The sequence below is a fragment of the Anoplopoma fimbria genome, chromosome 16 (genome assembly GCF_027596085.1).
Source record: "Anoplopoma fimbria isolate UVic2021 breed Golden Eagle Sablefish chromosome 16, Afim_UVic_2022, whole genome shotgun sequence".
Taxonomy (NCBI): domain Eukaryota; kingdom Metazoa; phylum Chordata; class Actinopteri; order Perciformes; family Anoplopomatidae; genus Anoplopoma; species Anoplopoma fimbria.
The window spans coordinates 20279931-20306012 of NC_072464.1; the positions used below are offsets into that span (position 1 = coordinate 20279931).

Sequence of the window (26082 nt, forward strand, 5' to 3'; positions counted from 1 at the left end):
GTTTTCACACGTCAATCTTTATTTTTAATTCAAATTTTAGATATTTTTTTCACTTTTTTCACAGACAGTGCTCCTCTGAGCCTCTAATAAAATCATAAAACACTTTCACCACTGTGAATGGACCATGACGCTGCTAAGAAGCTGTTATCTGATGAATGTCGTCACTTTGAATGTGTTTTTTTTCATTGTCAGTTGTAAACAAAAGGTCAAGTGGCCGGTTTGAGGGCCACTGAAGGGCCATTGAGCCAGCTGCTGTGTTTAAACAGAAGAGTCCGAACCCTCGTTGTCACTGCACCGTTCCACCTGTTGCCATGGTGACCTGCCACAGTCAGATACAGTGGTGAGTTCACCGTGGAGCGCCATCAGGCGTTTTCAGGCACTTCCTCTTTGTCCTCCTCCTTTTCCTCCCCTGGCCCTGACCCTGCAAGGGTTGCCATAGCAACAAGTCAGCGCATTGAGAGTTAGGAGTTTCGGAAATGTTTGGGAATAATGTCATGTACCTACCGTTCCAGGACAGGTGGACGGGTGACTTGTCGTCTTGAGGTTCATCAGGAGGGGGGCCCTCCAAGTTCTGTGATTGGTCAGAGGTTTGTCCATCAGGGACGCTGCGACTGGGCGAGGCGTTTGATTGGATGTCTGAGTTGACTTTAGACTCCACTTCCTTTTGTTCCTCTTGCTCCTTATTGGCCAGCTCTGATCACAACACAGAAACATTTAAGTAACAGGAAACAAGATAAAGATTCACTTTTCTTTCATTCCCACAAGAGGAAACTAAGAAGTACTGTGCAGAACATTTGAAGTTTAAGATAATATCAAATAATGAAGCATCAGGTTGTAATTACACTAACGGCCAACATGGTAACCATTTTAGTTTAGACAAGCGAGGCTAATGTCATAAAAATCAGTTACCGATTTTCATTGAAATCAGTTAATTGACTTATAGTTTCACCTGTATTTGTATAAACTTTTGGGGACAGCATATTTTATAAGCTCTTTATATGTTTTGTAATCTTAATATAATAATAACTAAAGATGTCAGATAAATGTGGAGTAAGATGTGCAATATTTGGCATTGAGAAGTAGAAGTAGAAAGTAGCATTAAAAAAAAGACCCCAGTAAAATACAAGGTCCTAAAATTTGTACACAAGAATAGTGTACAAGTGTGTGTGTGTGTGTGTGTGTGTGTGTGTGTGTGTGTGTGTGTGTGTGTGTGTGTGTGTGTGTGTGTGTGTGTGTGTGTGTGTGTGTGTGTTTGTGTGCTTGTGTGCTTGTGTGCGTACCATGCACAGACAGCTCTTTCCATCTGTCCTTGTTGCTGCCGATGACGCCGGATAGGTGGGTCTTCAGAGCCGGCAGGTCGATGGCTGTCAAGGAAAAGTCTATCGGTCCATCATCGCTGTTCCCATAGCGACCACTACTGTGTCTCTGAACCGACTCCACGGTAACCGAACCACTTCCTGTTAGACTGGAACAAAGTTTCAGGGGGTCAGAACCAATGGAGACCCAAGTAGGTGATATAGTCAAATGTTCTATATTTTGTCCAATCGTATGAGACAATCAAAAACACTATGAAGTTCATGTGAACTGGTGAAAATGATTCAGGAACCCGTTTAGATTCCTTATATGATAAGTGATCTGTAGTTGCTGCCTGACGTTAGCTGACACATATCTTGATGAGTTCCACACAGACAGATTTCGAGATTTTACATTTTGGGGAAAAGAAAGGGCACGGATGTCACATTGGTACTTGATATATTAGGCAATATCCCTTTTTTTAGTTTGGGTATCAGAATCTGGGGAGAAAATTGGTTTTCTAACACAGTTGCTAATATTTTGGAATGATGATTCAATAATAATAATAACTATAATCATTATTTATATAGCACATTTCATACAGACTTTGTAGCTCAAATTGCTGTACATTTAAAAATAAAACAGAAAACATTTATTTTAAAGAAAGCAAACATTTGGCTCTAACATTTCAAGTGTAATTTAAAAACAAAATTCAATTAAATGAGCAAAGTGTCGTGTTTGGTCCAGTTTTTCAAAACACATCCTTATGTCTATTACATTTGTGGGGAAAGTTTTTTGCCTTGAAGTGGAACTATGATTATTTTTATATTGTGCAGTAAGTAGTAGTAGTAGTAGTGGTACTAGCAGTACCTGGACCTCCTGTTTCCAGTCTCTCTGGCCTTCCTGTCCTCTTCTATCAGAGGACCGATCACTTTCTCTGTCGTGTCGATCAGAACGCTGAAAGTGGGCTCAACGATGAAGTCTATGAAACCTGCAACCAGAAAGACAGGATGGAGAGACGAAGGAAGAGAAAGGGTCAAAGGATGAAAGAGTATAAAGATAAAGTATAATTGATAAACATTAGTTCCTCTTCTTTCTAGAATTTGATAATCAATCCAATCCCTCAGAGCAGAGAATGATATCAGTTCTTCAAACCACCAGCAGGTGTCACTGTTGAACTAAAGTAAATATAGACTAAGAACCTCCTGTCAGGTATAGTCAGTATCTGTTACTAGTTAATGGTGCTCCTCACCCACTGTGGTCCTTAGCTATTATTGGTCGATGGTTGATCTTACCTATCTGTGATTGGGCGATCATGGTGGCCTTGCGGTCACAGAGAGGAGAGAAAGGAAGGCCCAGTTCCACCTCTTTGTCTCCCTGGAAGAGACACAGTCACCAAGGCAACATGAACATCGCAAACTCAAATCAACTGTGTGGTATTTACATCCACGTTAGAATGATAAATACAGCAGAGCAAAGAGTGTAAATTCAAACAGAAAGAGGGAAAAAAGCAGCCTGAATATGCAACAAATCACCTTTACAGTCATGTAAGAGAGATACACGCTGCATTGTTAGGATTAGTTTGACAGATAAAAAATATGACGATATCATTAACACATATTCTGGGTCACAAGGACTCGTAAAAAGGACTTATTGGAAAAAGCTGCAGGGCCTCCTACAACAACAACACATGAATCATTTCAAACGCTTGTCTCTGAGTCTCAGCAAAAGTAAACACAGAAAGAAGCCACATGAAACTTCCATTCTGTCTAACTGCATATGGGATCTGCAGGGAAACATCATTTAAATGAACCAGAATTATTCTTTAACATTAACAGTCCAGACTGTCGTGACCATAATAGTTAACAGACCTTCACAATGCTTGTCATGATCAAAACCCCTAAAAAATATTTTTAAATAAATTGAATTAATTGGAAAAAAAGAGAAGAAATCATCCTATTTTAAAAGCTCGAACAATTCTTTGGCAATATTTTTCCTTAAAAAATGACAATGAGAAAAATATTTGCCAAATAATTAATCCAATGGCTGGAAATCAGTTAATTCAGCTATATTTGTATAAACTTTTGGGGACAACATATGTTTTGTATTCTTAACATATTAATAACTAAAGCTGTCGTATAAATGTAGCGGAGTAAAAAGTGCAATATTGGCTTTCCTTTGTGGAGTAGAAGTCGAAAGTAGCATGAAAAAAAGACCCCAGTAAAATACATGTACCTCAAATTTGTAGACAAGAACAAGAACAGTGTGTGTGTGTGTGTGTGTGTGTGTGTGTGTGTGTGTGTGTGTGTGTGTGTGTGTGTGTGTGTGTGTGTGTGTGTGTGTGTGTGTGTGTGTGTGTGTGTGTGTACCTGTCTAAAGAACTCCTCCATCAGACTGTGGGTCCAGCGGTAGTGCAGCGGCCAGGCTTTGGCTGGATGACTGATGTCTGCAGCGTGAAGCATCAGAGACAAAACCTTCACTTTGTCCAGACTGGAGAGACAGAACAAAAAAAAGTTATAATAATAATAAATTGCAAGTATGTAACACTTCTCATGAGTTTGACAGTGTTGTGTCTTTTATTTTGTATTTTGATGATAGTGTGCAGAGTACAGTTCCCCAGCTGCTGCAGCAACACAAGCAGAACCAGCGAGTCGACAGGCTGAGCGTGAGCTGAGAAGCGGGACAGCTGGCTGACAAACAGAAAAGGGAAGCTGGACTCTGGTGAGACTCGGTACTATTCCTGTGGAAGCCCTACCGGGACGCACAGACCAGTCTGGTTCAGCAGCCTGCAGGACCTTATGTTGGACCATTTCAACAAACTCCCACTTCCCATATTCATCAGATGGACCAGACAGACTCAGTCTGCCAAGATGCACTGTTTCAGGTCTTCTAAAGCATATCATAATTAAATATAATCATCTGCCTTAAAAGGTGTTCGTGTGAGGAAATTATGTTTCATCTGAATGTTAGAACTATTGAATGAGTCCAGTCCAGGCATGATGGGAGGATCGGTCAGACTATACAAAGAAAATTAAAAGTGCAACTGACTGAAGAAATTACAGTATATTTTTCATTTCATCCCCAAAAATGTTTTAATGCTATCATCACTATTTTTCTATTATTATTTTCTACTATAAATTCTATTTAAAATTGGATTAATATCTTGTTATACGAAAACATACCTGTTATTAAACACATTATTTTTCCTTTATTTCACATGATATTATGATTGGAAGAAAAAAGTTTGTTGTCTATTTTAATTTTTTTTATTGTTCTTTTTTTGAATGTGGATTGTTTTTAAGTTTGTTTGGAGATGATACTTTTTTATGTGATGAAAATTGAATATGAAAATAAAAGAATAACGTTATATTAACTATAAACATATCTTTGCATAACATGAGACATCATTAAAATAATATATTTACTTTATAAAATACGTTTCTTTTTACAATCTTTATTAAATCGTTAAAAAGGTCCTTTATAAATCTCTCGATAACCAGTAGATTAAAACCAGCAGTATTATGTCGCAGCTAAAACAAAACACACATGTCTGTTGGCTGAAGACTAGAGGTCAGAGGTCATGGCTGCAGCACTGACCTGTGTGTCTGTGTCAGGGTGTTCCTCATGGTCTTGATCTGCTGGAAGTGACAGGACATGTCCGTTGACATCACCATCTCTATGACCAGAGCCCTCAGCTCCCTGCAAACCATCCATACACATAATCAGTGACCAATCACAGTGACCAAGTATTAACTCTTCAGTGACGTGTGATCTGTGTGTTTGTACCTCCAGTCGTCCTTGTTCAGGTTGATCAGGATGTTCATGTCTTCCTCCGCCATCAGACGGTAGGCGGCGCTGACGTGATGGTTCTCCAGCACCGACCTGTCGTTGTACAGAATGGCGACCTCCGACCTGACAGACAGACAGATGAACATTGTCATATTTTGAAGAATTATTTTCTGTAGCCCCAATTATTTGTTTTTGTTATTGTTTATTTATTATGTTTAAATACCTCATTTCTAAATGTTTTATTTTATTTTATTTATCTACCTTTTTTTACATCTAACAAATTTTATTTTCATATTTGTCCATGTTGCTAAATGTCTGTTAACAGTGTTGAAAAAAGAGTCGAAAATGATTATTATTATAGAATAATTTGATAATATTAATGTCACACATTACCTGGCGTGGATGTGGAAGTTGTTGGTGGTTCCTGTGTGTTCGAAGTCGTGAATTGCTGCAGCAAAAACCATTGCAAGAATCTCCAGCTCGCTGAGCCAGTGCTGCAACACACACACACACACACACACACACACACACACACACACACACACACACACACACACACACACAAACAAACACCCACTGTCAACTGTGTGAAAATTAATTGTGCAGAGAGACAATAAACAGACAGTGAGACACTGTTGAGGGATGAAGTGATGTCAATGTGTGTGTGTGTGTGTGTGTGTGTGTGTGTGTGTGTGTGTGTGTGTGTGTGTGTGTGTGTGTGTGTGTGTGTGTGTGTGTGTGTGTGTGTGTGTGTGTGTGCTTGTGTGCTTGTGTGTGTCTTACCATCAGTCCAGTGTGCAGCATCAGGAAGTGGGCGGTCTGCGTGACGTCGGCGGCGTGGATCAGGTTGTGGTAGGGGTTCCTGTGTTTGCTGTAGCCGTTCTCCAGAGCTTCAACGAACTGCACCAGAGCCTGCACCGGGATCTGAACACAGTACCAGAGGTAGTACAGGGAGTACAGGTACTACGAGTACTGCACACTCTCTATCTGGATACTCAGTCATCCAGGATCAAAGATATCTAGTAGATCAGCTGACTTTGAGGCAGGTGGATTATGATTTATTTTGGTGGTAATAGTTTGGTTTTATGGAAGTGGGTTACAGGTGTTCCCAGCATCTTATCATTAAACTAAAATGTCTCAATTACAGTATTTTATCTTTGGGATCTTCTTCTCGTAATCCTGAGGTGCTAAGCAAAGTTTACATGAAAGGCATTTAGTAATAAATCATTTAATAATTTCCTTTTTGATAAATGCAATTTGCTTGTACCTTGTGTGAAATAAGCTACAAGGGACAGCTTCAAGTTATGCTTCTAGGGGGGATCTTTGTTGGACTATATAAGCTTGGTGAAGTGACTTCCTGGAAGAAGTCTTGCACATAAACACCCCATACCACCTATCAAAGTGTTTACAATTAGGTTTTTTTGTGTGTATTGAATAAACAAGAAAGACAAGTTAATTAGTGAGCTTTAGAGTTGATGGAAGGCAGATTTAGTCGCCTTGAGACGAGGCCAGGCTAGCTGTTTCCCCTTGTTTACAGCCATTTGTGCTAAGCTAAGCTACCTGGCTGCTGGCTGTAGTATCACCCACTCAGCACACCTCCAGCCACCCTGACATGAGGCCGACCCCACAGGTGTTAACCATATAAAGCTGTGTGTACCCTGAACCTGTTGATGAGGTCATAGCGGGTCAGCAGGTCGTAGACCAGGAACTTGAGGGCGTGGTCTCCTGTGGCCTCGTGGAAGGAAAAAACATCAAACGACCAGTGATCCACTTCCTGGAAAACAACAAGTAAAATCAATTTAACATCATGTAATATAGGACAGTACAATGAAGATGCAGCAGGCTGTCTGATCAATATTCTGTGTAATTCAATGTAATGTAGGATCTCTGCCAGTAGAGGGCAGTGTGATTATAATATACATTCACATTGAGAGGAGGTGGAACAGCAAATCCAATTAAATTAATAATTTTAATTATTCATTATAGGTCATAATTACATTTGACGTTGTTGATGATTTATACAGTGTTGTTCTGCAAAAGCTCTATTTCTACTCTTTCCGTTTGTGTTTTACATCATGAGAGAAGCTTAAATAAGAATTGGCTGCAGAGTATTAATTGTTTAATCTAATTGTTTTTTCTGAGTTTGTACAGGAAGTCCTGAGGGGGAGACATATGTCATCACAAACAGACCGCTGAAAACACATTTTTCTCTCTCCACCTCTTCCTTCCTCTCTTCCTTTAATTGCATCTCCTTCTCTACTCCATCTCTTCATTCTCCTCTCAACCCCTCTCTTTTCATTCTATTTCTGCTCCTCCGACCTTTCCTTCTCTGGCTTCTCTTTTCCTTCCATTCCTCCACCTTTCCTCTTCTCCTGCTTTACCCTCCTTCTACCTCATCTTCCTTTCCTACTACGTTCTCTCCCCACCACCTCCTAACATCTTTATCTGCTTTTTCCCTCCTTCTTACTTTCTACTTTACTTCCCTACTTCTTCTTTTCCTTCTCCTTTCCTGTTCTATCCCCTCATTTTCATCTATACCTTTCCCTGCCCTTCTATACCTCCTTCTCTTCCCTACCTCCTCCGTTTGGTCACTTACTCTTCCATCTCTCTGAGTACTTCATTATTCGCTTCACTTTCCTTCTTCCTTTCCTTTCGATCCTTCTTCCCTTCTAATCTCTGTCTTCTCTTTTCCTTACATGACTCCCACTTTCCTTCTTTACCTCCTCTGTTCCTTTCCTACCTCATCTCCATCTCATTTATTCCTGCTCTACCTCCTACTGTCCTTCCTTTCCACAACCTTTCATTCCCTCCCTCGTCCTATAACACCTTTTCATTAACGCTCTACCTCTTCCTGAGATGATGGAAGGAGCATTAAGTATTCAAGGCCATCCGATCAATGGCCTTTTTGAACTGTTGTGGTCAGGGAAGCGTTACCGCAGTCCAAAAATCAGAACGGAGAGATTAAAGAGGAGCTTCTTCCCTCAGGCCATTTGAATCCTGAACGAGGCCAAGTCTCCTGACGGACTACAACTCTCATGTAATGTCACTTACCCTCAACATTCCCTCTACATCTGCACCTTATTTGTATATATTTTCACATATTAGTTTATATTTGTTGTTTTGTTTAAATGTACATATTTTCTTGTTGTGCATATATTTCACTGTAGAGTGCGCAGCAAACAATTGCACTGCACAATGCAGAAATATGTTGAGTGTAGGTGACTGATAAAACTTGAACGCTTCCTTCCATTTTCTACTTCATCCTTTTCTTTTTCTTCCTTTCCAGCTCTTTCTTTCCTCTTCTCCTTCCTTCTTTATCTACCTCTTCACCTTCCTCCCATACCTCCTTAATCCTTTTTATTTTTCCCTTGCTGCCTCTTCCCTTTCATTCCAACTGTTCATTCCCTACTTCCTCCTTTCCCTTTCCTACTTCCTCAACTCTTTCCTTAACTTTCACGGTCTTCTTCAGTTCTTTATTCTATTTGTTCTTGTCTGCCTCCTCCTTTGCTTTCAAGTTTCTGGAGAAAACAAAACTTCGTCTTTCAGAGTCGGAACTGACTGATGTTTATTTTTAAAATGTATAATGAAATGATGCCACTTCCTGCAGATGGGTTTTGCAGTAATAAAACAGTTTATACCTTCAGCGCTGTCAATGCCGTGGGAGGGTAGGTCAGACCGTGCATGTTGGACGTCCGTCTGTACATCCTAAAGTCACAAACACACACACAAACACACACACAAACACACACACAAACACACACAAACACACACACGGATAAAAATATCGTGCATGAATCTCACACTTATATACAGACACTTGCATGCATATACAAACACTCCTCACGCAGACCTCCAGTCGCCCTCCTCCACAGTTTTGTGACCAGGATGGATTGTTGGTCGTCATGGTAACCGGGTTCTAAACACACACAGTGAGCACTGCCTCGGTGCAGCAGATATTTTTTGATTTCATGCATCATTAAGCCGCAGCAGATGAACTGATAGCGTTCTATCACCGCGAATCATTTACACTCTAATGACATTGGACCTCATGGTTTCCCTATATGATCTCCATCTCCAGCTCGCCCGCACGCTAACATCATTACACTTCATGTTCAACCTTGTAATCACATCTGCAGGGTGAAGTGGGGCCGGATGCGTTCTGATGTTTATTTTGAGGAAGTTGAGGACTGTTTTTCTGTTTCGTCTACAGGTGCTCCAGATTTCTGCTCAAGACCAAAATAACTCTGGGAACATTTCAAAGTGCTGCTCTTTTGTTCGAGACAATCGTCTGACTGGACTTTGAGGAGTCACAGTTTTTCGTCTGTTATTAATACAATGCATTACACAAGCTTGTATGACTGCTGAACATGTGATTCCAAAACCATGGGCATTAATCTGCTGCCTTTACAGCTTCCGTTTTACTGGTTTCAGTCTTTCAACAAGGTGTTGAATCTACTGCAGTAGAGATTTGAATGTTGGGTGATGAGGTCTGGCTCTCAGTCGCTGTTCCAGTTCAGCCTAATGGTGTCGGATGAGGCTGAGGTCAGGGCTCTGAGAAGGCCAGTCAAGTTCTTCCACATCAAACTCGTTCTCCCATTTCTTTATGTAACTCGCTTTGTGCACAGGGGCAAAGGGACAACCACCGACTCAAATGTGGAAGCACACCATTTTCAAAAAATGCCCTTGTATGCTGCATCGTTAAGATTTCACTTTACTGGAACTAAGGGGCCACAAAATAGAAAATACTGACGAGACTAAAAGCGCATATCGGGTGCATTTTTGCAGAGGTGTTAGTAAAGTTTTGTGGAGGTTGAAAGCTGTTTGCATTGTTTCCCACAATCTCTACATAAGGAGATGGCGGGTGCAAAGTTTGCATGATTCATAAAGTCACAATAACTGCAATTTATTTAAGCTACATAATTTGGATATGGAATGTTGAATTTCAAAGAGGATTCATGTTTTTTTTTTTTTACCTTTCTACAAATATCCCAGCTTGCACTGCGTGGACGATGCTCCTGAATCTCGGCTTCTCCTCAGGGCGACGCTTGGCCACACCCATCTTCCTGGTGAAGGTACACGCCAGCCAATCACGTACTTCGCTGGGCACCGACTCCGCCTGCAAGTCGCTGAGCTCGTCCTCGGTGTCCAACAGACGCCTGCAGGACAGAAAGACACACCCGGCAGTCACAGCAGGGAGCAGCCAGTGACAAGGATTCATTTCGCTACGCGTCCATTCATCTCTCTATCAGGCCTACTTGGTCTCATCCGTGTAAACCGTGTCCAACATGGCAGCAGCGAGCTCCAGGTTCCTGCGGAGTTCCTGCAGGTCCACGACACCCCGGTCCATCTGCTCCAGGACCCCCTTCAGCCTGACAACACACAACACACACACACACACACACACACACACACACACACACACACACACCTGACAACACACAACACACACACAGGTCACACACAGTGCAATCATGTGCTCAGTTATTGGAATAAACATCAGAGGAAGATCACCAAACACAAGTAAACAACACAAATCATCCACAGAGTATAATCACTGATCAATAACAGAGGCACTGAAAGGTCCCTGTTGTAAATTATGTTATTTGATTTACCGGAGATTTATAGATTATGTAATTTGGTCCGGGTTGAGATGTATTTGTTGACTGGTATGTTCTTTCGTCTAACTTTCTTTCTCCTTCTCATCCTTCCAATAAGCTTCATTCAAACTTTTCATATATACAGTATTTTCCAGATGTAAGAGAAGCTCATTCAAAATAATAATAACACTAAACACAGCCTTGGAATAGAGACTTTTTCATCAGTATGTTGTGGCTTGTTTCATGTATTTTAATAAAAACAAATATTTTTCAAAGTTTTAGCAGCCTTTAGCAATAACTAATTCCGCATAATCCCTTGACATAAATGTGATAAACGTCACGGTTTGAGAAATGAGGCGAGACCAGGGGTCATGTCTGTTATATAAGCAGGACAGAGAAGTGCAAACACTGTAGAAGTTCTTAGACAGCAGTAATTAAAACTAGAAAGTTGAAAAAAAATGACAAAAGAAGAGAGTGTTTTTGCGGAAAAGGACAAAACTAGCTGTGCACTGCCACCGTTGTAGTTTCATCCTAGGAACTGTAGTTTTTTTCTGTGCTCACAAAGTACATTTGTTTAACTTAAAATCACAAAGGTTCCAGTTTTTTAACAGCAGATTTATGTCAATTTTTCTTTAATGATGGAACATGAAATGCTGTTATCGACAACATCTGTCCGGTATCCTGTAACGTGCTAGTGTTAGTCATCCACAACAGAAGACTTGCCTCGGGCCATTTAAAAACCATCTAGCTCGGTTGCTTTTCAGACAATAACATATTTGTTTATTGTTCCATCAACTCCTGTCTCACACCTAACTGCAGGCTATTCCTCTTTTATGGAGCAGTTTACACTCCAGCAGCTCATGATGATAAAGATACTTTGGATGGGTTGAATATTAGGTTATGGAGCTCAAAGGTTTAAGGACAGACAAGACGCTCTTGATTCGTCAATGGCTCAATATCTCATTTTACTGTTCACTGTTTGACCCTGTCCTTAGAAACAAGTTTGGTTGCATCATGTGCGGCAAAACTACAGAGCCAGTCATTATTTAAATGAGAGCCATTCCACTCATGCTGTTTTCAGTCTCATCAAGATGGAGATACCAATTCCCAGAATGAACCAGCAGGAAATCATTTAGTTCCAGCTGTTATCTTCATCTCATCTTATCCATTTCATGCTGAGCTGTCGGAGCTCACTGTTGCCAGACTTCAGTCAGGAAATCACAGGCCTGAACTCGCCCACCCAAACCTATTTTTACCTGCCCACTTCAATAAAAAGTAGCCCAATTTGGACACACTGTCTGGGCTGCTGATTTGGCCTCAGAGTGCTGAGAGCCCAGGTGCACTGGAAATATCTTTAGAAAAAATAAAGTATACTAGAATTATATTTTTGGGAAACGAAAAAGGCTGCACTCATGTTTGACCTTCTATGGCAGAAACCAAAGTGGACGCACTATTAAAGGTCAACGACAAAAGAGCAGAGGTTCAAATCATGTAAACTTCAAGTGTTTTTCACCTGCACTACACTGTCATAATCTGTACTTTCCTCCGTTGCGATGCTCTGATTAAACACACCTCAACAACAGTATTAGTAGTCTCTAGAAATCCTCTCTGCAGACTTCATACACCTGCTAACTGACAGAAGGAAGTACCGATTCTCATACTTTGCACCCACACAGCTGCTGTCCTGTTCACACCACGGTACAAGAACATGAAAATCTGTTTCCTCCAGATGGACACATGACACCCAGCCTCCTGTCAATCAGCCGACTCCCACTGCGAGCGATGGGAGTCTCCTCCCGGAAATAAACACGTTGCCGTACAGATGAACACGACTTTATAATCGGAGCATCTTCGTCTGCAGGAACAGAAGTTTGTTACAGTTTGAGACCCAAACTTTTGTGTTTATAAAGGATTTTCTGTTTTTTCCACAGCATTGTAATAAGTTCCTTACTCTTTAAGAAATATTATTTAAATATGTTATTGCTTGTAGATGCTGATGGGGTATGAGGCAGATTTCTGTAACCCAAACAGAGCTCCTATATTCATTTATTACCTGGTATATAAACTGTTGATGGATGAATAGAAGGATGGATATTATACGTTTGGCTGTGAACGTGTTTTTGTTATTCAGGATATAATGGATGGTTCAAATGTTTACAAAGGAGGAAACCGACGACAGGGAGACATAAAGACTCTGCTGCGGCCAGGCATCGTGCCGTCGTCATGGTTACGAAAACACCTTCCTGTAAACTGGATGAAATCTGTTTTAGTTGCCATGGTTACGGCTGGAGTCAGACAGGGAGACGGAGCGAGGGAGAAATAAAAGTTAAAGACTGCAGACATTCAAGCATTTAATTTCCCTGAAAAAAGAAAAAAAAAACAATAGCTTCAGTTCTTTTTGGTAACAGTGAATTATTATCGTTATCATTGGCAGTAGTAGTATAATATAGGAGAAAAATGCTACTCTTAAGTGCTCAAGTTGAGCTGAGGGGTCAAATTCATTATAAAGTCTGGAGTCAAGATGTTTGATTACTGATGAAACTCAATGAATCAGCTTCAACATCCACATGTAACATTTCTGAGCCCTGCAGGTTGCATTCAAACACACAAATGGACCCAAAGGAGCAGACTCTGGCCATTTGTTTACACTATACTGGCACATGACAAAGTAGTTAATTTACAGAGTGATGTTCTAACAGTGGAGGAAGGTACTATACCATCCATCTTGGCAGTGGCACCACAGCCTCACTCTGAAACTGAGCAAAGAGGTGGAGCTGAGGCGTGCCCGGGTGACGCGGTAGAGGAGACATCTAGCAGCTAGTATATTAATACAATTTAAAAGGGTAAGATATATACAAATGAAATCCCTGTACTGTTGTCATGAATTAGAGACCAAAACTACCAGGTTGTAAACATCGGAAACAACAGAAATTGTCTATTTCTGCTGGTATTTTTAACATTTGGGTCAAAGGGGATTGACTCGCTTTTCTCAGCACCTGAGGTTGCCATTTGGGTAATATGATTCATTTGAGAGGATAGAAGAAGAAACAAAGTTCTGATACACATCTGTTTTTTGGTTTCTGGACTAATTTGAATAATTTTAGCCTCAGACTGTTATTTCAGTTAAACCAATGTCTCTTTGGCAGAACTGATAACAACTCATAGACTCTTCAGTTGTGTACTTGAGAGTGTGTGTGTGTGTGTGTGTGTGTGTGTGTGTGTGTGTGTGTGTGTGTGTGTGTGTGTGTGTGTGTGTGTGTGTGTGTGTGTGTGTGTGTATCTTACCTCTGCGATGCACATTTGTATTTCTGCCTGTAAACGAAAAAAAAGAAAAACAGAATAGTTACTCAAATGAACAAATGTGTTTCCTCGTCACACATACCATGATTAAAACATAAACTGAGAGTGATCAGGTGGTCGGGGCCAAACTCTCAGGAACATATTTGACTGGTGGCCACAGTCGGTATTGCAGGTCACGTGACGCACACAGGCCCAAATGAACTTTTCACAAACACAACCATGCTGTGGTTCAGGACAGCGTCGTCTGGGGTAACCGCCGTACGAGAGCAGTGCAGAGCGGAAGAGATCAGCCAGCCAGAGGGGCTCACACGCCGGAACTTTGCCGGAACGGATACTTAATCAAAGCACAGAGAAATCCGGATTACAAGACACACATAGAGGGGGAGCAACTTCAACTCTGCTCAAGATGTCATTTCATATATTAGTTGTTTGCTGCTTGATGTTACCTTGCATGGCACCTGGATTCTCGCTATGTCAAGAGATCACGCGAGAATGGCACGTTTGTGAGGCCACAGGTGGCTTTAATAGCATCAGTTATATCAGAACTGGAAAGTATTTATTCAATGAAGGAAAAGCAAAGGACGGAACTGAAGGCTTTTCTTCATGAAAAAATATATTTTTGGAGTATTTTTCTTTTTAATTGCCTGCTCTTTTGAGGACGGTTTCTCAGATGGTGCTGTATAGCAAACCATCTGACTAGTCAGGTTACTATTAATGCCCAAGCCCAGTTTGTGGCAAAGAGAAGGGTTTCCACTTCAATACTTTTCTACACATTGAGTTAAGATAAGAGAAAAAGGATAGAGTGTTAAAGTCAAAAGTTAGTTGAAACTATTGACACGTACAGCAGGGGGCCTAAACAACGAGAAAGTAAAACCAAGGTAAATGAAACACCAGAGGCAGCACATCCATCATGGTCATGGCTCACTAGTAAATCCATTACATGAATTAGACCAATGAAAAGAGCCCCTCTGGTGAGTAAATATGTACACCAGAAGTTGACGAGCTCCATTTGGTCTGAAATGAGCCAATCCCAGCTTTTGGGATCTGATCCCCGAAGGCTGTATCACAGCTCTGACCCGTCTCAGCTCTGAGATGTGACAGCAGGATTATTGTCTGTTATTTCATGGTCGATTGGTAATTGCACACTGGCCTGCGTGGGCGGATCTGCACTGAATTACAAAGCAGGGTATACGGCGAGGTGAGCAGCGCCAGGCTTCAGGCTGCATTGTGTGTTTTTTGGTGGAGAAAAAAAAACAAAAGCACGCTGCAGCACCAACAGTGACAGGTGAGGACAGAGATAGTTTCTGGAGGAATGACTCACCGCTCTGTCATGACTTTTCCAGGCTGACGCCTTCAGAAAGAGAATTAGCATTTTTTTTTCTCCCTTCCTCATGTTTTTTTCTTGTCTCTACTTTCCTCCTTGTGCTGATATGTTTTGTACTTTCACCTCACACATTTTGTTCCTTGCGACCTTGAGCGTTATTAGTCCTGAGCATGTAAAGAATATTTTATTCTTAGATGCTTTGTTTCTCTGCATGACTGTTTGTGATGCACCACCGCGGGGTGCGTTTCGCGCTTCTTTAGTGGCTAAGTCTACACCGCCTACATCAAGACCAAGCGCCCTGGCCTGCAGAAAAAGCAGAGCATCCATTAAACTGCAGCAGTCTGTTAATAAACCAACTGAAAAACACACAGACACACATAAATGAATAGATATAAATACATGAAAACAACTCGTATTCTATTGTTTTAGAGTCAAAACTTGGCAGTAAAATGTGACTGTAAATGCAAGAGAAAACAAGTACTAAATTACTGAAGGCATTAGACTGGTTTCCACTGTTTCTAAACTGGACAGACTGGTTTTGATACAGGACCCCAGTGTTTTTCTCTCTCTATGTTATCTAGTCTCATTAATTTTAATAAAGGCAATTTCATTTATTCTGTTTTTTAATCTGTTTTTTTATCGTTGTCGCTGGACTGTATCAGCTGGTTTATGTTCTATTTTACGCTTCACAAAACACTCTGATGAGCAATATCCAACGCACATTTTTCTACTTTCACTTTTATTTTTCCCTCTTTTCAATCCCGTTGTTTCATCCCTCTCTCACCAAAGCAAATTGAAAAGATCGATTTAAAACAACACAACTCTTGAAAAGATCAACTACGTAATAGTATGTTCTGAAAAAGACCGAAGGAAAACTGTGTAAAACCTTAAATAAAGACAAATAAGATAAATATCTGTCTTTTTCCTCCTCAATTTGCTTAAACGAGATGCTCTGCTGTTACCACGGAAACTAGGAAGGACGACAAAAAGACCCAAATCTGTACTCTTAATTGTTTTCCATCTCTGAGGATGTTTTTACAACTGATTACTCAGAGAAGTTGTAGCTGTATATTTAATCACTCCTCGCCTAAAGATGGAGAATATATTAACAGAGAAAAGTTGCTCTTTATTTGCCTCTAGGATGCTGTCAAGTGTCAACTACTGAGAGTTGTCGTCTCAGTCTGATTCTTTGTGTCTGTGTGTCAGATGTTCCTCATCTAAATCTGGAAACGTATCTAACTTTGGACCGAGTTTGATTTTGAAAAGCTTCTTTAATCTATTGAACTCAGATTCACTGAGTTTGGCACTTTCTGTTAAATGACAAACTATCAAACTGTCCAAACTGAAAAAATGAGTATTGTTGTGGTTTCTGTACTGATAGTTGGGTGCTGGATATCACACATATGTGAAATCCAGCAGTGCTGTGGGAGGCAATATGTCAACATCGGTCAAATTTATCATCATACAGTCCCTGCAATCAGGCAATTATATTTACGCAACCAGTGTCAATGACCATTTTAGTTTTTACAAAATCAAGTCAACAAAAATCACACATTTTTGGGAGACCCTTTGAGTTGTTTCTGTTAAACCAGTTGCTGTTTTTTTGCCACAGCATGCTTTGGCTGAGAATCACAGTCTGTCAATCCACAAAGCAGTCTGTCTGTTTAAAAAGGTAAGAAACATTCCGTTTAGCTTCACTGCCATCATGTGCTGATAGGCTAACTAAACCTAAATGCTATTGTATTGTCGCCAAAATGCAGAACAGATTTGTTAGTCAGTGACTTTGCCAGCCAGCCGAACATTACTTTGCTGATTGGACTGGATTCAGCTGTGGAGATGGGACATTTGCAAAGGATCCAAATCGAAAAGTCTGCACTTTTAGGTGTGAAATAATCAAATTTGTATTAATTATTATTTGGGATGTTGGATGGTTTCTTGGTTTTGATAGCATCCTCAATCTAACTAATCTAGTGCAGGTGACTGTTATTAATCCAAGAAATGTAAAAATGGATTATGTAATGTATAATTATTTTTATTTATAACATATTTTTGGACTGGCCATGTTTGTTCCCCCATTTAAAAACACAACCAGGCGCCCATGCTTGGAAGCACTACCCAAAGTTCTGAGCTACGAGTAAAGTTATGTCAGTTTAGTAGACTAGTTTAGTGTCTCTATCTCATTGAATCACTACTGACAGATAACACATTCACTTGCCAATGTTTATTACAGAATTTGGCAAAATGAAACACTTCTCTTGGCCTCAACTTGTTCAACCAACACACCAACTTCTGCTGGCAAATCTTTCACTCTGTTGCCAACTAATTACTAATACAAGATGCTGTTCAGGCAGTACGGTCTGTAAAACAGAAAGAGAATAGCCAAGGGGCATGAATTGTGTGTGTGTGTGTGTGTGTGTGTGTGTGTGTGTGTGTGTGTGTGTGTGTGTGTGTGTGTGTGTGTGTGTGTGTGTGTGTGTGTGTGTGTGTGTGTGTGTGTGTGTGTGTGTGTGACGATGTGAGAAACTTTCATTAAATCAAACTGCTGGTCCCGTTTCTGCCATAACTTGATGAATGAGACCCCAGTGATCTGAACGATGACAAATTATTAAGATGTAAATGCAAAAAAAAACATTTTATTGAGTTAAAAATAATTATGTATGAGAGGATACAGCATGCACTCTTTAAAAAATATGTTTTCATTCATCAGATGCTTCTGGTTTGAAGAGTAGCCGTCTATGGACCGATGAGTCATGGTTCAGCTGATGAGGATGAGGGTGAGGGCTCTCATGTGGTCGAGGGCTTCACATTGTCCAAAAACTGGACCAGAGCCCAAAAAAGGACTAGTGGCACAAGTAAAGCACATGTGAAATTCATGTTTTCCAATGTTGAATACTTGATTTCAAATATGAAAATACACCATATGGAGGTCAGATGGACACATAACAAAACATGGACTATGAGGCGCTGCTCTAACAGCCTCCACTCTTCTGGTTTCAGTCCACATGTTGAACCTGCTGCAGGGATTTGCCCCTATTAGGACACAAGAGCATTAGCGAGGTCCAACGCTGATGTTGGGTGATGTGGGTCTGGCTCACAGTGAGTGTTGCAGTTCATCCCAAAGGTGCTGGGTTACTGTTGGGGTCAGTGAGATAAAAACGTTATTCAAGTAGCCGCTAACGTAGCCTGGAGCCTCCAGCCTGCAGCAGAGATGAGCAGCGGACTACAGCTGCTAAATTGTTTGTTTTTCCATTTCAAACTTGTAGACCTAACCAAGTCAACTCAAGTGACATCACGCAAGGACATTTCTCAGACTTCACACAGTTCCCTCTGGAGCCACTAAAGGCTTTTTTATACCTTCTTTTTTCAAACTTCACGAACACCTGAAAAACATTTTGATGTTTCAACTTCTCCTTTAATTTCATGATCAGCTGTAATGCTGCTGCTGCATGAAGATGTGTTTCCTGCTCTATTTATCCTCCATTAAGGACATGTATTCCTAAGTGTCTGTGGTGATGATGTATGAGGGTATGAGATCGGAGTTGGTATGTAAACAGACACTTGAAACACCAACAGGACATTCAAGCAAACACTGTGACACTCAGTTTGTCTTCTCTTCCTTCTTTTCTTTATTTGTTCTCTCTCTCTCTTTTTTTCCCTCTCTTTCTCTCTCTCTCTCTCCCTCTCTTTCCTAATCTGTCCATCTTTGCGGAGAGTTTTGCTGCATCGCAACGCTCTGCCGTTACCATGGCAACCCCCTGAGAACCAAAAAAAAAAAAAAAAAAAAAAAAAAGGCAAGCTGTTTTACATCTGCCGCCAAGGCTTCAGATTCAGAGCGACGTGTGGACGCTGTGCCTGCTGCGATGTTGGCTTATTAGCGTCCACTACTGAGAAAATACCTCACAGACAGACAGACGGCCGAGAAGCTGTGACCTCATCAAACACACACACACACTCTCTCTCTCTCTCTCTCTCTCTCTCTCTCTCTCTCTCTCTCTTTTATGTTCAGTGATGTCGCACGCCTACAGTTTTTCACTCATTTTCTGTCATTCGTCTTCCCTCCATCCTCTGTCATTACCAACATCACCACGGCAACCAGGCCACCACTCTGATGCCGTCCCGAGGGCTGCCAGTCCGATTCCAAAACAGTAAACGATTCTCACAACATGATTATCAATTATCGATCGGGCCGTCACATCATCAATAACATTACATCACCAGCCGGCGGACTGAGTCATCTGCGTTTACTCACATCCCTCTCAGTCGGATCAGGACCTGGTTGTTGTGGTTCTGCTCCAGAGCGTAGTTAAAGTCCTGCACCTGCGTTTGCTGCACCTCCTCTATCTGCACCTCTTCAAACTGCTGCTCCTGCTCAGTCTGCTGATCTTCAGTCTGTGACATCTCCTCAGTCTGCACCTCCTCCTGCTGCTGCTGCTCCTCCTCCATCTGCTCCTGTTCAATCTGCTGCACCTCCTCCTGCTGTATCAACTCACTCTGCTGCACCACCTCCTGCTGTATTGCCTCACTCTGCTGCACCTCGTCCTGCTCCTGTTGCATCTCCTCCTCCTGCTGCCCCTCCACAGTCTGCTGTTGCTGCTCCGTCTGCAACTCCTCCTGCTGCACCTCTTCCTCATTTTGCTCCTCCTCTTTCTGCCCCACCTCCTCAGACTCTACCTCCCCCTGTTCTTGGACCTGTTGGGGCATCTGCTCTTCCGGCTTATGCTCCTGTTGCTGCACTTCCACCTCTTGCTCTTCACCCTGTTGCTGCACTTCCTCGTCCTGCTCCTCAGCCTCCAGCACCTCCTCGGGCAGCTGCAACTCCTCCGTCTCCTCGTTCATCTCCGCGTGGTGAAGGAGGAGAAGGAGGTGGGGTTGTTTTAGAGTTAGTATGTGTGTTCACAATGACTTTGGTATCTGTGAAGCGTCCGGACGTCTTTCAGACTGACGGAGTTGTGAAAACATCTACGCAGCCGAGAGACGAGTTTGGGTTTGATGGAACTTCATCCAACTTCCTCTCGATGACACCTGACAGCCTGGAGAATCCAAAATGATGATCTCTGAACTGATCTGCTGCAGAGAGGTTACAGGTCTGAGGTCACAAGACAAAGTGTGGTGTTTCTTAAAAAGTTGAAGAGCAGGAACAGACCGACGGCATCTGTCAGACGATCAAACACCGACGAGAAAACAAAGTGATCGTCTGACGACTTCCTTCACAGCGAAACAGTTGAGCTCTGCGCTCCGGCACTGCGGCTGCAAAATGATCCAGCTCAGCTGTCCCAGAGCATCGCCGTAGCAACGCAAGGAGGAAGTCAACCAGCAATAAAGGCAGGATGGAGTGAGAGTGAGAGAGAGAGAGAGAGCGAAATAGAGACGGAGGAGGACAAAGGAGAAGCAGAGAACATCGCACAGCGTTTCCGTGGTAACTCCACAACGGTTGCTAAGAGTGATGGAATCCTGCATCTGACAGACCTCCCTCCTACTCCTCCTCTTCCTCACCCCCTCCCAAATTAAAAAAAGCACATAACTTTACGCTACGTTCAGACGCAAACAGCGCACACGCATCTCAATCTGTCCTCCCCTCACCCGCTGCGTCTGAGAATGTATGTGCGTGTACACCGTGGAGCTGTGTGTGTGTGTGTGCTGTGCATGAGAGAGAGTGAGCCTTCATGTGTGTGTGTGTGTGTGTGTGTGTGTGTGTGTGTGTGTGTGATGTGTGCGTGTATGTGTGCTGTGTGTGTGTTTGGTATTTAGACAATGATGATGTAATGGTCCTGAAAAAGAGAGTCACAAAACCTCTCCAGTCAAGTGGCACAACCAGACAATCAGTCTGCAGTCGTGCTGGCGTCCCCTAGAGGCTGCTTTGGTCATTACTCCTTGTTATCCTGAGGCTGGCGCTATTTGGAAAGGTCATGTGATCGATAAAATCTTCAGGGTTCATCCCCTGGGGAGTGCGTAGAAACAGCCCTTCATGTCAAAACACAAATTTGGGGCAGGTGTGAGGGATAGATTAACAAAAAATCTAAATGAAACAACGGAGAAAGCCTACATTTTTGTTGTGTGTCAAGCTCCAAAGACACTGGATGCTACATTTCCCATAATGCAACTCAGTGGTGTCTTGTCTTATGTCCTTGCTGCCCTTTTTCAACCTCCACGCCTCCAGTTAATGATGCAGGCTTAGTGCTATAGATTTATTGTTTCCAAGCCTAAACCAAAATAACCCTGATGACATCACTATGACATCAATGGGGTTGTTTTATCAGGCTTGACGAAGCTCCTCCACAGTCACAGGAGGCAATAAGGGGCTGTTTTCACAAGCTGATTAGGACTATTTATATATATATATTTTCTAACGTTTTTCTTACCAGGTTTTGGGGTTTTTCACTGCGCTGCGGTTGGTGTTTGCAAGGACACACCTCCTGAAGCTGCATCGGGTCCTGATTGGATGCTGCAGCCGACTCATTGCCTTGATTGGCTGTAGAGGGTCCACTGAAGCAGGAAGAGGAAGGAAAACTTTGGTTTGAAAACTGGAAAGTTGATGTCTTTTACTGCAACTATTTCAACTAGTTAGCTATTCCACAGAGTCAAACCTGAGGCCCCTTGTGTGAGCTCTTTGCCTCTTTGATGATCCTATGCTGTACCGTAAGTTTTGCTACACCCGAAAAATAAGAAAGCTAGAAGGACTGAAATTTAAGGATATAAAGCAGCAACTTGACCAGAATGAAAACAGGCTACTTCGATCTTTAATGTTATTATTTATTATCTTGATTCTACTTTCACTGCACTGATTTTTTTTTGTATATCTGTAAGACAAAACTCAGTTGCAACGTGTTTACATTTTCTCAGTTTTACAGCATGTCATCCCTTCCTGTCCAGATGTGGTTGTTAGTATACAGGCTAAAAAAGGCTGCAGAAAACAAAGACAATTAAACAAGAAAAATGAAAAACAAAGAAAATTCAGAATATAAAGACTGTGTGGGAAGAAGTACACAGGCTTAATAAACAGACAGAATAACTGTGTGTGTGTGTGTGTGTGTGTGTGTGTGTGTGTGTGTGTGTGTGTGTGTGTGTGTGTGTGTGTGTGTGTGTGTGTGTGTTAAAGGACCAATTGAGTTAAAGACCGTCACAGAGAGGACATCTTTGGAAGGTGAGGACATTTTGGCTGTTAGCAATGAGCAGTGCAGGGGAAAAGGGAGTCTTGGCTGGCTTAAACTGAACTCCAGAAATATAGCCCGTTGTCTCTAGAGGCTTATCCGACATCAGAGTAAAAACCTGTGTTCAGAACTGGGTATATATGATGGTTAAGGTTAGGGTAAGGGGCTTGTAAAATGCATTGTCAATGAGTGTCCTCCCAAAGATAGAGGTCCACCCTGGTTTGTCCCAAATTAGTACAGATGAATTTAGTTTGAACTGGGTTTATACAGATAAACAAGGCAACAAGGTAGTAGTTTGTTGCACTTATTGTATTCGTATTAGTCTGTTGCAATTATTGTTTTCGTAGTAATTTGCCTCTGCACTATACTTTTGCTCTGGTTTATGCTTTAAGATGCTTGTTTAAGAAAGGAGATGCACTTATGACTTCTGGTGACTAGTAGTTCTCTTGAATACCTATGTTGAATACACTTCCTGTAAGTCGCTTTGGATAAAAGCGTCTGCTAAATGACTGTAATGTAATGTAAATGTAATGCAACATGTCTTCATACAACGTTTGTATGATAAGTTACTCCTCATTTTTTATGTGTTACGAAAAAGTCCAGCAACACGCGTAAATTGCCACTCGTTACATGAAAACAGTCCTTTCAAAATAAACGTCCTTCTTCATATGAAACAACTTAATTAAGTTAAGGCAACAAAACAACTTAGTGAAGTTCAGGAAAAGATTGTGGTTTGGGTTAAAATAACCACAGAAGTGGCATTACTTAAAGTAAGTTACATGACAAATATCTTAACATTGACTTCCCCCCTCACACTGTGGGTCTTTGCAGTCTTTTTTCTTTCTGGTTCATGATTACGTCGATTACATACAAATTGATTTTGTGGGATATCTATGAATTACAGCCCATTCATTTCCATAGATTAAGCTGACAACAACCTTTACAAGGATACACATCTGGCTGGTGTTGGTGATCTTGGGTTGAACAGTAGAATTAACAGTATATTAGTATGTGTTACAGTCCATGTGTGTTACAGTCCATGTAGCATGAGTTTCTTTTGTGGTTGTAAACAAACCCTCATGACAACAGTGGACTGTCTGATTGGTCAGCTGGCTAATTGACTGTTGTGTCTTCCTAATCAGCAACGACACTGAAGAGACAATTAAAGTAGGCCATGAGAGCGGCTGGAGAAGTGTGAGTGTGTGTGTGTGTCTGTGTGTTTCAGTAATATATGCAGGTCTTTGTTTGTTAAAAGGCTGCTCAGGCAACAATTAAAACAACATGGGCAGAGCTGAGAGATTTATTTTTAGACCTTCATCTGACAGAAGCTATATAACACACACTATTTTTTGTTCGTATTAATCGTGTCAACTGCGGCTTAAAGGTCCCCTCCAGAAAAAGGAATTTGTTTTGAATAATAATTTGTATCGCACATGTTTTTCCCAAAACAAAAGTTTAGTTAACTAGTAAAAAATTGCATCTACATCTTTTCCTTTATTGAAAAATTGAAGAAGAAAACATTCAATAACTTTCATAGTAAAAACATTTAAATGGTTTCATTTTATAGCACAACAAACTTAACGTCTTTTGAGTTTTATTATATATTTTATGTTTCTCATTACAGTATTTGTGCATTACACACTACTCTCTTGATATCCACAACTACACCAAAACTATCTCATGTCTAAATATCCCATAAATATCAGAACAAAGAGGCAATGAATGATGACAAGCATGGAGGTGATTTAAGTAATTTAGAGAATGTAACAGTTATAGAGAAGTAGAAAGTGCCTGACTGACCTGTTACTGTCTGAACCGGTGTCTCGTCACGCGGCATCACCGTCACCACCGCCATCCTACTGTCCAGAGCCGAGCAGAAGGAGCCCATCATCAGCAGAACCCACAGGAGGAGAAAGGAGACTTCCTCCTGCTTCCATCCACATGCTGCTCAGCACAGCTCTCCCTCCATCTGAGTGACTCTCTCTCCTCATGCACAGAGGTCTCTCTCCTTTTTAAGCAAGAGGTTGCGGACAGGGAAGGAGGGTCAGTGTGTGTGTGTGTGTGTGTGTGTGTGTGTGTGTGTGTGTGTGTGTGTGTGTGTGTGTGTGTGTGTGTGTGTGTGTGTGTGTGTGTGTGTGTGTGTATGTGTGATGTAGCAGAAGGATTTTACACCACTTGCACAAGGGCACATGTGCAATTAACAAACTGACATTCATAGATAGCAGAGCATATTTACATGGCAATTTTGGTCCTTGATTTCATTCATGGTTAAACCAAACCAGACTCTCATTTCTAATCAACAACAAATGATTGTTCTGAATGATGTGAAAACTATTTTTTAACAATTTCATAAGCTGTAACGTTTGATGAATTGGTTGAAAACACCATCTGTTGCTGACTTTTTAATGTTTCTGGCTGATTAGTTTTTTAAAACCAGAAAGGATCATTACTATGCAGTTGATGACATTATTACAATTGCAAAACATTTATTCACAAATATGAATACAGAAATACATTGCTACGGTGTTTTTGATTTTGTTTTCGGAGCATCAACATCTTTTTTCTCAATTGTTTTTTAATAAGGAGAGAACTTATGCCTAGAGGAAAAAGCGTGCTTTTTTTCCAGAAATCTCCAACTTTTAAGTGCGGTTGCTCCAAAGCTCTTCTCATCTCTGAACTTTTCAAAAAGGCCGTGCTAGAGCTTTTCTGCCAGAGAAAACGCTGTATGGACACTCGTCCTTATTGCCATTGTTGCTGGTAGGGCCATGTTCCATGGGTGGTACTGTTGCTGATGGTCCGCAATGTTAATCTTACGTAGTTAAGAAAAACCCAACGTTACACTTTCAACCTAAAAAGCAGTACATTTTTTATAGCGACGCACTGTGTACATGTCTCTGATTCAAGTGTGTTTGTGTGTGTGTGTTGAGTCAGAGAGAGAGTGTTGAGTGTTGTATAGTTGTGTGAGTGGTATTATTGTGTACAATATAAGCCTTGGTGGTGTGTGTGCAAACTCTGTAGGGCCTAGTTGATTGCCTTGACACTGGAGCACTAAGGGGGACCTCCGATTGCTGCCGGGTATTTCACACACTGACATTGAGTCTTCTTAATTTTAAAGCCACCCTAGAGGGCACTTTATCATGTTTTCTCTGCTGCTGTAGAAGTAAAATAGCTGTTTAATTCCAGTTTAAAGGCCAGTGTGTTCCATTTTGGGGATCTAATGATGGAATGTATTAATAACTATGTTTTCATTAGTTTATAATTACCGGAATCTAAATGAAGCATAGCCTTAGTTCATGCAGGAAATGAACTAACGTGATTCTTCGTACTCCTCCAGGTGTAACCAGCTGATTAAATCATTGTTTCTAATCAGTCACACGCCAATCACAGCACACTCTCACCTCATGGCGGTCCATTTAAATATTGACTCCCTCCTAACTGAACCTTGATACACCAACGCTGCTACAGACTGTGCTGCTGGCAAATCTTTGATCTCTCCACTCCAACTCCACCATGCTTCTACAGTAGGCCACCGTAGTTCTTTAACATTGTAAAAACTGCAGTAACGTGAGCTGTTGGGTGCAAAAACTGTGGTACTCCCAAATGTAGTCTGACTTCTGTTGCTCCTAAAGTA

General features: G+C 41.4%; 1 protein-coding gene across 1 annotated transcript; it reads right to left on the reverse strand.

The window, feature by feature from the left end:
* Positions 1-362: 362 nt before the first annotated feature.
* On the reverse strand, positions 363-20139 carry LOC129104663 (dual specificity calcium/calmodulin-dependent 3',5'-cyclic nucleotide phosphodiesterase 1A-like). Its single transcript, XM_054615456.1, has 17 exons — positions 20038-20139; positions 19553-19941; positions 13965-13991; positions 10338-10451; positions 10056-10238; positions 8721-8787; positions 6740-6856; positions 5866-6006; positions 5476-5576; positions 5080-5205; positions 4891-4992; positions 3663-3783; positions 2589-2670; positions 2164-2284; positions 1281-1465; positions 505-693; positions 363-421 (listed from the first exon to the last, which is right to left on the reverse strand). The coding sequence occupies exons 1-17, from the start codon at positions 20137-20139 to the stop codon at positions 363-365; spliced, it is 2226 nt and encodes a 741-aa protein (XP_054471431.1).
* Positions 20140-26082: the final 5943 nt, after the last annotated feature.

Excerpts from the sequence above, each read along its gene's own strand:
- LOC129104663 (XM_054615456.1), bottom strand. The coding sequence starts at position 20,139 with ATGAACGAGGAGACGGAGGAGTTGCAGCTGCCCGAGGAGGTGCTGGAG. Across the intron at positions 5,206-5,475 it reads AACTTCCACATCCACGCCAG|GTCGGAGGTCGCCATTCTGT; the intron begins GTAATGTGTGAC and ends TCTGTCTGTCAG. Across the intron at positions 422-504 it reads CGTCCACCTGTCCTGGAACG|GGTCAGGGCCAGGGGAGGAA; the intron begins GTAGGTACATGA and ends CAACCCTTGCAG.